The 12,695-nt window shown below is 39.4% G+C and overlaps 2 protein-coding genes across 5 annotated transcripts in view; both read left to right on the top strand.

Annotated features, from left to right (window-relative positions):
• The first annotated feature begins 851 nt into the window (after positions 1–851).
• Positions 852–8,979, top strand: LOC144643533 (fibroblast growth factor receptor-like 1). Its single transcript, XM_078502825.1, has 8 exons — positions 852–1,228; positions 4,125–4,409; positions 4,878–4,952; positions 5,431–5,463; positions 5,768–6,055; positions 6,289–6,666; positions 7,551–7,610; positions 8,213–8,979. Exons 1-8 carry the CDS (start codon positions 1,159–1,161, stop codon positions 8,446–8,448), a joined length of 1,425 nt encoding a protein of 474 aa, XP_078358951.1. The 5' UTR covers positions 852–1,158; the 3' UTR covers positions 8,449–8,979.
• A 931-nt stretch (positions 8,980–9,910) lies between these two features.
• Positions 9,911–12,695, top strand: part of LOC144643494 (hemicentin-1-like) — a 48,060-nt gene continuing 45,275 nt past the window's right edge. For all 4 annotated transcript variants that reach the window (XM_078502762.1, XM_078502760.1, XM_078502759.1 and 1 more), the window contains exon 1: positions 9,911–10,065. In XM_078502762.1, the coding sequence (XP_078358888.1) occupies positions 9,996–10,065 (70 nt within the window). In that variant the 5' untranslated portion in view covers positions 9,911–9,995. The remainder of the gene's footprint in view (positions 10,066–12,695) is intronic.

The raw sequence follows: 12,695 nt of genomic DNA, 5'->3' as shown, positions 1-12,695 counted from the left end.
CGACTTTGGGCGATTTTGGGTCCCAGAGTAGGCCTACTTTTTACTGGTGACTTCAGTTTAGCATCATCGAAAATATTTTCGCCAATAAAGTGCAAGCCACCACACAGAGTCGAACCCGGAACCTTCGGCATTCTAGCATCTCTCCTGCACTACTGCTTCATCAGGTTGAACCGGAAAATCCTCCACTTTTAATGTGCCTTCTTTAACTGTCACATCGTTAATAGCTGACCCTTTCCCTAACCTACGCATGAATCTAACTCAGGTCTTATAATTGCCTTATTTAGGCCTAATTTTATCTAATAATTAGGGGTTCAACCTCTCCCAGGCCTAAACTAGGGCAGAAATGGTGTCGACCGTTTACCAAAAAAAATCAGCGGCTGTAACATTGAGTCTCGAAAAACCTTTTCTTGAAGATACGCTTTGAAAATTGATTGACTCGCCTTCGTTGCTTTTGTCGTGTTAAATCTGTCCTTGTCTTCTAATATTTTGGAAATTTTCTGTTCGTCGTACTGCACAAATCCTGCCTTTTTCCCTCTTTTTCAGTCGTTCTGCATCAGAGCCGTTGCCGTGTGACGTCAGCGATCCTTGGGAACGAGGTTGCGATCGGTTAATTTTTTATGTAGGACAGTTGTCGTTGTATAATAGGACCTTCTTTTAAATTTGATCGGCGCTAGCACGTTTAATAGCTAGTATTAACCGGGGATTGAAAGCCAATCAGAAACTGAGAAATATTTTGAATGAATAATAAATGCGTTACATGCATTCTCGTACCTCGAGTCTTCGTTCCTGACCGCTGGTCAAAGGGAACGAAGATCCTGGGTACGAGGATGCGCTTCATGTGATGGAGTCCTAGTGTATTTATGGTTTATCCGACTCATCCGAGTAGGATACTTTAGCTACGTTTGACTCAATCCTACAACATAAAGAACAGGGAACTTACCGACCTTTTAAAGACAGCTTAACAAAATACGCTATAAAATTTATCAAAATCGAATTTTTAGCAAAGGCAAACCGCCTGGCCTCTAAGTTCAACGCATCAGTGACCTTCAGCTGTCTTATCAAAACATCACGTCGATACACAAGACTACCCATTTTTGGCAGCCTGCCTGATCCACTTCACATCTCCAAAGAAATATAGGCCTTACACACAAAAGCAAGATGAAGGCTGCTAAGAAACCGTCAGCGATGCTTCTTCTCATGGCTTTCTTCTCTTCGATAGCACATGCAGGCAAGTATCACTGACAACCTTTTGGTGATAACAAATCTGAATACGGTAGCTACGTAGATGAAAGTTACGCATGACGACAGGCTTGAAGTCTTCCACAGCAAAGATACCCCTTGAAACTTCTGTAATTCCGCTTTGCAGCTAAATTTTGAAGCGGAAAACGCCTGCTGATTGAACTCCCGCTACTCCGGGAAAAACAAATGGAGTAAAGTTTTAGTCTGAACCACAGTATTTGCAATAATGTTTCAGACCGGCCATATACTGCATTTGCTCAAACCTCTCGCTTGTAAGTTACAACTGAAACAGACAGTCCTCGCAGATTTGCTGTTTGTCAGTGAACTTTCCACTCGGCAACTTTAAACAGGATTTCCTTTTCGAAAATTGCACTAGTTTGGCATACTTTTAACAAGCATACAACAGTCACTGTTGTATGCTTATGGAGGTGCAACCAAAACGCTTCTGCACAAGAAAGAACAACTGAATACAACACAGTGTTTGGTGCCCTTTGGATTCGAAATTTTGGCGGTACTTCAACTGTCGAGCAATCTCGACTTCTTTAACTCGACTTTTATTCGTTTAGAGTGTCAAAATAACGTTATTTAAACACGACAATGAGAAAAGGAACGTGAACGTCTCCAGTGAGGTTAAAAACAGACTGGTGGAGCCCACCTGGCTGGCAAGCAACCAAAAATGTTTTGATTATTATTAATGCGACAGTTTCATGTGACCAACCTCCTTCCGGTGGGGGCTGTTTTGCTTTTCTTGCGAATAATGTCGATTCTTAACTTCCTCTCACCATTGTAAATGAAACAACAACAACGTATATTCTACAACAGGCGCGATTGCGTTGAGATTTCGGCATAGCAAAACCGATTTTTTAATTACCGAAATGTTACAAAGCGTGACCGGTCTATTGATACGTAGCCTGCGTAGCAGGCGTCTGCTACGCAGGCTAATTGATACGAATGGCAAATGTCTTCGGAAGTTCCGTTTCACTCTGTCTTTAAAATTGATATCCGGTATGATAGTGGGTGCCGAAAAAGGAAATTCGAAAATACAAAGGGGAACACAGTTAGAAACGTTAAGGAGACCCATGTCGAATATCTTTTTCATACAAACCTTAGTCTTTGTTGGTGTTAACATCCTATTCTTTTACTATAGAAGCAGTGGAACGGAAATATTAAATTTGTATTCAGCACCAAAAATATCCGTATCGATAACATAGCGCAATTATTATTCATGTCAAGGGACATTCTCGTCCCCAGAGTCCATGATCCTTCTGGCGCAGGTCCAGAAGAATCGTGGACTCTGGGACGAGAATGGTCAAGGCGGATAGCTCGCAAGGTCGCTACCCTGCGAGAGAACATTTTCCAATAACTGAGCGAATTCTCGCGCGCTAATTGGCTAATTTTTATTGTCAATAAGAGTACAGACGGATGAAACACGTAAAGCTGACGCAATCAGCAAAAGTTTTGTCAAACTTTTCAGCGCTGGATTCTTGATGAGGCAAAATTGTACCAAAAAATCTACGGTAGTCTTCAATGAGGAAATCAATGAAAATTATGGGTTAAAACTGAAAATACCATTGCAGCCTTAGAGCGAAAATTTGAGGATGTTCATTGATGATTCAGACCTGAAAATTAGCGGCGAGCGGGAATTCGTGCTGTCGAGGTAATATACCATGCACAATTTATAAAAATGGGAATCCCGCATATAATTTGTCATCCCATCACACATCACATTCCTTCCGCCTATATTTGATATCGTTTTTTTTAAAATAGAAAGAAAGAAGTAGTTACAGTACATGTGCATCCGCTCAAGAAGCTGAACCGTGTTTTAGCGGATTATTTTGTGAACAGTTTTCACTGGATTAAAGGATAGTTGAGCAATTCGAATTTTTCCTTGTATTTCTGGCCTGTTTTTACTGAACTTTTAATTTACAGCCTGTGATTCTCCGAATTACGGCGATGAAATTCTGATTCTGCGGCAATTCCATCTTCCATTGGCTCTTGCATTTCTTTCCTTCGTTTGAAAATCAGTTTTGGCTTTTTGTTATTGTAAAAAACAAATTGACGTCACTTTTTCCTCAGCGGCTTGTGGATCTACAACACGTTGACAATGTCATGACGAAATTTATCATCAATAAGAGGACAGACGCATAAAAAAACTCACGTCAATAGGAGCAATGCCCCAGCCCCCAAAAGAATGGCAACTACTACACAAGAGGACCAGTAGAATTACAAGCTTACAATAGCTGCTGGAGTACTGCTACACTACTGATGTCAAGATCACCCATGTTTCAATCCTCCACTGTGAGCGATGACTCTAATGTGTAACTCATTTTAAATGCATTAGGGTATAGGTATATACGTTCCTTTTACACATATATCCGCACAAATATGTATTGTAGTTGTCAGAACATAACCGTTGGCTAAATGGGATAGTTAACACCGGACAAGCCATAGGACGATTTTTTTCCCGCGGTAGTCGCTTGGTTCAACCTCGTTCTCAGGAGTTTTCTTCTTTCCAATTCGAATTCTTCCCGACTTGGAGGAGGAAGATGCAGAGATCCTCGAAACGCGATTATTAACACGTGTGATATATATATATTGGGTCATATATTTTGCCGTGCATTGTTTTGCCCTGCAGGGGAATGTTCTGGATACTTCTCAGTTTAAGCGGCGGTAACTGCTCTTCTTATTAAATCTGCTTCCTAGACTTTACATTAGCCTATCGTATATAATGCCAAGTCAACTTTGAAAACGTAATGTTTTCGTTGATATGGATCGGTTTCTCAATGACAACATAAGCACTGGTTACATCAGTAATAGATGTTTAGTGTCAGACAATAACAAAACCAAGTTGCTTTAAAAAGTTAAAGGACTGTAATTTTTTACAGACAAATATCCACCGCGATTTCAAGGTACTCCAAAACTTCAGTACAACGCTGAGGTAGGAGAGGTCAAACGGTTACGATGTGTGGTGACAGGACAGCCACCGCCGACCATTACATGGAGCAAGGATGGCAAGCCTTTGCAGTTGTCAGAAAGAAGAAGGAGTTTGAGCAGCAACAAAACCATAAAGATCAAGCAAGTCAGACTTGGTGACCAAGGAAACTACACATGCATTGCTAAAAATGCTCTTGGGAAACTAAATTTGACTCTAACACTTATTGTGCGTCAAGGTAGGCATGATAACGCAGAGAGAAAACAAGACGGAAAAGAGACAGAGAGACCTCCTGAAACAGTAAATTCAAAAGAGCAAAATAACTTTAAGGCTTTCAAGCTAGATTTAGTGCGAATAAAATAAAAACAAGAATTAAGAAACTTTTCAAACAAACCTTTTGTAGCTCTAGTTCTTGTTTTTTTGGTCAAACATTGAAATTTTGTTTTATTTGTTTTCGCTCTTTCGCGTGTCCTTCTCTTTTCTTACACTTACTGTAAACGTTTCATCCACCCATAACGTAAAAGCAAAGACGTTCAAGGTCTTTACTATCTGAAAATTTTAGTTTAACCTTAAAAAGAAAATTACAAGAAATTTGATCAGTGTGACTCATAAAACAGCAATGACAATAAGTGCAATGCTGACCACGTTTCTTGCAGCCACTTGGCATAATGTGATCAACATTGCTAACATTAATTTGTTTTAACAGGAATCTCAGCCAGTATTTCGACCTCTCAATTAACATCAACAACTCAAGTACCACCCACCCAGGTGCAAGCTCAAGGTACGTTGGCTAAACGTTTTTACTTCTACCCTTTACTTTTTCAAGTTACCAAAGTACAACTTTTGACAAATTAATTTAATTTTGTTACTTGCAACAAATTTGAAATATGGATGTCAGCATTGCAAAGTATACTACTTAACAGCTTTCATTTGAGTAGTTACACATTTTCAAACAAATTTTAATCAAGACATCTTAACATTCGGTAAACCTTTCACTCCGAGTAATTTGTATACTAGCGTTTCCTCATTTAAAGATTTTTTTCTCTTTTCATAAACTCCATCGTCTATTCATAAACTCCATCGTCAATGCTTTTCTCTAGGAAAAATCCTCGAGTCTAGAAGTGTGTTATATGTACTTGTATATAGCTGTCAGACGTTTGATATTTTCTAAAACAAGCAACTGCTTGCTGGGTGCAACATGCTAATTAACCGGTACCTTGTAAGATAAGTGCTACGTAATAGTGTTCTTTTTTTTTCAGATGTCAAAACGAGTTATAGGACAACAGAATCAAGTGAATGTCCGTAATCTCTATAAAATGTCTAACTGAATAATGGGCAAGTCACTAGGTCATTCCAGGGTGGGGGACTTTAGACAGCGTAGCTTGGCGTTCTAGTCAGTCGGAGAGAGCGAGAAATCGCGCGCGCGGGCAAAGCGATGTAAATGTTCAAAAACAAACAAATAAAAAGAGATTTAGCAAACTTCATTGTTAGCCAAGATGTAGGTTCTGCATCAGAAAAGTGCATTCTGTGCATCACCTGCTAGATGTTTGCTTTAATGTACTAAGTGGTGATATATAATTTTCGTTCTTGGTTTAGGAGCACCGACCTTTTCTGATCCAAGTATGTTAAAAAGAGCATTTAGAGCATGGCCAGCATCACACTCGATCAGACTTAAGTGTTTAGCAACTGGAGCACCGCCTCTCAAATACACATGGCTAAAAAACGGAGAGAAAATGCCCAAGCGACGAATGGACCCATATCTTAACACTTCAATTTGGTACCTTAAACTGAAAAATCTAGTGCCCGACGATTCAGGGAAATACACCTGCATAGTGTCCAATCCATATGGCAGTATAAATCACACTTACACGCTTCAGGTTGTTGGTAAGTTCAAGTACAAACAAATGAAGTAGATTTGCACTTTTACTGATACAAAATGGGAAAGTAAAACATCTAAATATGCAGCGGTTAGCCAAGATTTACACACCTTCTGATACATAATGGAAAAGAAAAACAACCTTAACTTAACCAATTTTCTGATTTTTTACACAATTATTTCTCTTCTTCAAGTTGTAAATAGTCTAAACAGTTTAAAATTTCTATCATCTTCTCAACAGCTACACCACGATCAAGGCCGATCTTAGAAAAAAGCCTTCCAAAGAACACAACCGTACAGATTGGGGATAATGCAACAATGACATGCATTGTGCTTGTCAGTGGGACACTTCCAGAGTTTAGATGGCTGAAATTGGACAAATCTGTAACATCAATGCCGAAACTTGGTGACGATTTGGAGAATCGGTCATATCGCCTTATAGACCCACACTATTACAAGGCTATCCAAGTTAAGGATAATTACGGTGTTGAATTGAGAATAAATAATGTGACAGAGGACGATTTTGGACTCTACACTTGCTTTGTAAGCAACCACATCGGCAAGGATTACAACAGTGCTTTTCTCAGTAAATACGTGAAACCCACGGCTCTTGTTAGAGGTTAGTAGTCGCTTGATATCGCAACAAAGTCAATTTAGGGATGGACCATTAAAAATGTTATGAGGGGGAGGGGCGGGAAATTCTCAAGCTGCACGATTTTGTTGGCTCTAATTTGCTGTGCAGCATTTTTAAAGGTACGATCTTTTTTCTTTACTGCATTACTCGCTGTTTCTTTTTGCGCAATTTATGCTTGCACGAATTTTGTTTTATTAATACCCCCAACACCCCTATAGAGATTTTCTGAACCTTCTCCAGGTTGATTCGGACAATTATGGCGTCGAGCTGTAAATTACTCATGTGATACTGGCCTCTACACTTGCTTTGGGAGTAATAAATCATGACGGTAACACTCTCGACAGAACATTAATCGGCAGAAGTTGTTGTTTGGCGTCATTAGTTAAAATAGCTCACAATGAGCTCAAATTGTTAGTGACAGACAAGGAACGTGGACTTGACATCTGCTTTGTTGCGAGTAACCAAGTTGGCTAAGGTTACAAGACCCGTTTTACAAAGCGGATAAGAGATGAGCTAAGATGAAAAATTCTGTCAATTAGAAGGCTGGAAGGTCGTGGCATATTCGGCAGTGTTCCACACATCGGTATTCGTCCGTTGTTTTTTTGCAAAAGATAGGTTCGGCAAATTGGGATATAGTCGAAGTTTACGACATTCTTCAGCAAAATTGACAATTGTTTTGAAAATGATCGGAAACGTTCGAAGAACACTAAAAACTGCTATTTAAATGCTATTCCGGGAGGCAAAGAAAGAAGAGGTTGAGAGGAGAGCTACAGTAACAACCATGTTTGAGTAAGTAACTTAGCCAATCAGAGTGCGTACTTGAACGCGTTTGTAATTTTAAAATGCCAACATGTGAAATATCTTTACAGTGACAACACCAACAGTTGGAAAGATCACTGAAGAGAGCACACGAAATGCTTCAATTGAAGGTAAGTGGTCAAACTCCATGATTTCTCGCAAAATTGGTACTTCGAACAGTGGACACTCTATCTAAAGTACCTGTGCCACTGTTTTTGTATGAACGAGATGCAGCTAGGGAAATAGGAATGAGTATCTATTACCTCGATCTTAATTAATAAGTTTATTTCAAAATTCTCAAAATTGAAAATAATATTGCACAAGTTGGCAAGATGGCTTTATTTCTCGGTTTAGTCATGAAACGTGCGAAGATGACTCCTTCTGTAGATTGTCGATGGTAAATTCGCCAAATTGTAATCAGGATAAGCATAGCGGTCAGCGCGATGAACAGTTTGCATGTAGAAAAAAACCGGAATCCGATGTCTGAAATAAAAATAAATAAATAAAGATATGGAAAATCAATAGCAGATTCAGCCTTAGTTTTTCTGCACACGTCCCAGCGCATTTTATTGCAGTCCTCAAATTTGTTCGAAGTTTCAGCATTTGTAATGAAACATTTCTTCTTTCCTTTTCGCTGGCTTTCAGTTTATGTCTTTTAAGACATAAAACTAAAAAGTCTGTCCTTCTTTTTCTTTTAATATTCTTGTTATTGTCTTTTTTTTTTTTTGGCCAGGACTTCAAGGAAGAAAAGAGCCTCAGCCAAAAGCTGGTCGTATTCATGTGATGATTTTAGTGGCCATACCGTTATGTGGAGTTCTTATTATAACAGCGACACTCGTGTGGTATTTCTGGCAGAAACGAAAAATCATGGAGAGAGCATCACCAGAGCCTTTAATGATGGACACGATTGAACGATCAGGATCCGCAAGAAAACCACGTAACGAATATGTCTTTCTCCCCCAGTTCTGAGCGGTCCGCCGAGCTATCTTGCTTTAGGCTGTCTCGCGTTTTTCATATAGTCACGAGCAACAATGAAACTATTAACCGGCTATGTAGGAAAGGTATGTCCAGTCAATAAGTCAGGTCAGTTCAGTCCCAAAGCCGAAATATTAATTATTGTTCTTAATGATCGTTCTGAGAATATGGGGACCGGGAAATATTAACATGATTTTTCTCAGTCCATTTGGAGGATGGTGTCGTACTTGAAGGGTTTTCGATAGTTGTCATCCAATCAAAAAGTAACACAAACACTCGAGAACATTGTGACCGTTGTCAGGTCATCATGGCGCTTTTAGAACACGTCATGTTGCTTAGCAACGAAAATCGCGGGCTCAGTCAATCCGCCATCATCTAGTACTCGCTTCCCTGACAGTAGTTGATATTGTCGATATTCTTTGTTGTCGTCATTACAATCTCTTTGACGATGGTTTGATATGTAACGATAAATCTGGTGCTGATCACTCTTGGGAAGAATAAAAGGCTTAAAACTGGTAATCTAAACTCTTTTAGTGTTAACATGTCATGCTATCCCTATAGGATTTTCTTAAAATCGAATGCAACGCCATGATAAGAAATTTATAAATAGAGAAAACCAGCAGAGGTCATAGTGTAGCATCATCGAAAATATTTTCGCCAAAAAAAGTGCACTCCACAGCACAGAATCGAGCCCGGAACCTTCGGCATTCTAACATCTCTTCTGCACTACTACTTCATCAGGTTGAACCGGAAAAAAACCTCCACTTTTAATGATATAAGATGCCTTCTTTAACTGTCACATCGTTTATAGCTGACCCTTCCCCTAACCTATGTGTGAATCTAACTCAGGCCTTATAATTGCCTTATTTAGGCCTAGAACAGAAATGGCGTCGACCGTTTACCAAAGAAAATCAGCGGCAGTCTCGAAAAACATTTTCTTCCACCCATGAGGGCGCTTATTGGAATAGGGGCGCTTATTAACAAAATCACATTCGAAGGGGGGGGGGGGGGGGCGCTTATTCGAAAGGGGGCGCTTATTGGAAGGAGGGCGCTAAATCGAATCATTACGGTATTCTCTAACCTGCGATCAGGCGTTTTTTCCCTTGCAAAAAAGTGGTATCTCGGGTTAGGTATTCTCGTACCTCGAGTCTTCGTTCCTGACCGCTGGTCAAAGGGAACGAAGATCCTGGTCACCAGCGCGCGCCGTGTGACGTCATTTCCGCCACACACCAAGCTCACAAATATATAAATATGACCGTAAACTCCACACGAGATTTCATCCCGCCTGAGCCCTTTGAGGGACAAAATTATACACCCCGCTACGCTCGGCCTTCGGCCTCGCTTCGCGAGGAATAATATTTATCAAAATCAAATTTGTAACAAAGGCAAACCGCCTGACCCCTAAGTTCAACGTATCGGTGACCTTCAGCTGTCTTATCAAAACATCACGTCGATACACAAGACTACCCATTTGCTTTTGGCAGCCTGCCTGATCCACTTCACATCTCCAAAGAAATATAGGCCTTACACACAAAAGCAAGATGAAGGCTGCTAAGAAACCGTCAGCGATGCTTCTTCTCATAGCTTTCTTCTCTTCGATAGCACATGCAGGCAAGTATCACTGACAACCCTTTGGTTATAACAAATCTGAATACGGTAACTACGTAGATGAAAGTTACCCTGATTACCCGTTGTAACTTCTGTAATTCCGCTTTTATAGCTGAATTTCGAAGCGGAAAACGCCTGCTGATTGAAACTCCCGCTACTCTGGGAAAAACAAATGGGAGTAAAGTTTTAGTCTGAACCACAGTATTTGCAATAATGTTAAAGACCGGCCATTTGCTCAAACCTTTCGCTTGTAAGTTACAAGTTTGTCAGTGAACATTCCACCCGGCAACTTTAAACAGGATTTCCTTTTCGGAAATTGCACTAGTTTGGCATACTTTTAACAAGCACACAACAGTGATCGAGGTGCAATCAAAACGCTTCTGCACAAGAAAGAACAACTGAACACAACACAGATGTTCACAGTGTTTGGTGCCCTTTGGATTCCAAATTTTGGCGGTACTTCAACTGTCGAGCAATCTCGACTTCTTTTACTCGACTTTTATTCGTTTAGAGTGACAAAATAACGTTATTTAAACACGACAGTGAGAAAAGGAACGTGAACGTCTCCAGTGAGGTTAAAAACAGACTGGTGGAGCCCACCTGGCTGGCAAGCAACCAAAAATGTTTTGGTTATTATTAATGCGACAATTTCATGTGACCAACTTCCTTCCGGTGGGGGCTGTTTTGCTTTTCTTGCGAATAATGTCGATTCATAACTTCTTCTCACCATTGTAAATGAAACAACAACAACGTATATTCTACAACAGGCGCGATTGCGTTAAGATTTCGGCATAGCAAAACCGATTTTTTAATTATCGAAATGTTACAAAGCGTGACCGGTCTATTGATACGAATGGCAAATGTCTTCGGAAGTTCCGTTTCACTCTATCTTTGAAATTGATATCCGGTATGATAGTGGGTGCCGAAAAAGGAAATTCGAAAATACAAAGGGGCCGGAACACAGTTAAAAACGTTAAGGAGACCCATGTCGAATTTCTTTTTCATACAAACCTTAGTCTTTGTTGGTATTAACATCCTATTCTTTTACTATAGAAGCCAGTGAGCTGTTTCAGTGGCCATGGACCGGAAATATTAAATTTGTATTCAGCACCAAAAATATCCGCATTGACTAGGAATTTCATAATGAAAGTGAGTGCTGGCTAGAGGAATTAACGATTTCACTACATTATTTCTGAAGTTTGGAGGTACAGTATGTTAATGAATGGCTTGTTTGGAGTTCTGGATTTCATTTTTGGCGATTATTAAAGAAACAATCGTAGAAAAAAGCATATGAATTTTCCATATCTTCCTAAAAATCAAATAATGGTCCTGTGACCTCGAGCAGCTTGCAAAGGCGGAAAAATCGTATACAATTTCGCTTTAAAATACATCCAACAATATGTAACGATGTTCAAGAGCACATTGAACGCTGAATAGTATAAAAAGGTACAATTATAAAATGAAGCAGATGTTCTCCCTATCTCCAGTAAACATTGCAAGCATTTAATATACCTGTAACGTAACATAATGCAAACCTTTCGCTGTTCTTTGCTGTTACTGAAGCTAAAGTGTAATTTTGTTGTGCTTCTAAAAAGTTGGCCCAAGCTTCAGTTGCAATAATAGAACCGCATTCAATAGCTTATTCAATGTTTTACACAATCGTAATGGCATAATAAAAATAGAGCACATGAATTTTTCATATCTCCCTAAAAATCAAACAATGGTCTCGCGACTGAAATAGAGAAAAATTTACACAGTCGCACGCCACAAGTTGTTACTCAGAGCAGCTTGCAAAAGCGAGAAAATAGTATTCAATTTCGCTTTAAAATACGCCCAACAATATAACGGTGTTCAATACGTATTAAAAGGTAAAAAGTATTAATCAAAAGCCCTCTGGGCTTAGTGTCTCGTGTCACTTTTCAGAGTTTATTTAAAAAAGAGATCGCTTTTCACGTCTATTTATTGCTTGCAAAGATATCGAAAATTGAAAAGCGTGTATGTAACATAAAAAGTAAAATTCAAAGTACACTTCAGCATCTGGCCGTTAAACAGTTCAGTAGGACTCCAATAACAGCAGAAAAAGATGACAGACAGATACTTAGCTGTCGAAAAACGCTGTATTGCACTTTGGTTCACTAAGCATTCATTCTACTGTATACTTAACCTATGACTTCCATGTGCTTTCTTCACGCTGTATGAAGTATCGCTTTGGGTGCATGTTTATTCGTGACCGCTTAGCTTAGCCTGTTGTGTGATAATGACATGCGAGTGGTGATGATTTTGTTAATTCTTATAACCTCTTCTCCTGATTTAGTATTGATATTGTGAGGAGAAATTTGATTTTGTTCACTCTTGAGCCGGTCTTAATGTTTTTGTAACGCCAAAGCTACAACAGCGGCTGAAGAACGGGTAAATTACAGTCATTTTCTTCGCTATTTTCGGCCGGCCCGCGCTTAGACTCTGGCCTGCTTATTGGATGAAATCTACTGAATGAAATATTCTGCTAGGTTAAATTTTCTTTTTTTAGTAAATGCCGAAAAATGCGATCATCAGATTTAAACAAAACAGATGCTGTTTGCACTGACAGTTGCGTTTATTTTTAAGCTTTTTGTTTGTTTTTCTTAGTGATAAAA

This window comes from Oculina patagonica, chromosome 2, assembly GCF_052425735.1.
Source record: "Oculina patagonica isolate OP01 chromosome 2, crgOcupat, whole genome shotgun sequence".
Taxonomy (NCBI): Eukaryota; Metazoa; Cnidaria; class Anthozoa; order Scleractinia; family Oculinidae; genus Oculina; species Oculina patagonica.
The sequence above is the reverse complement of the archived record's forward strand: the minus strand, read 5'-3'. Positions and strand labels throughout refer to the sequence as shown.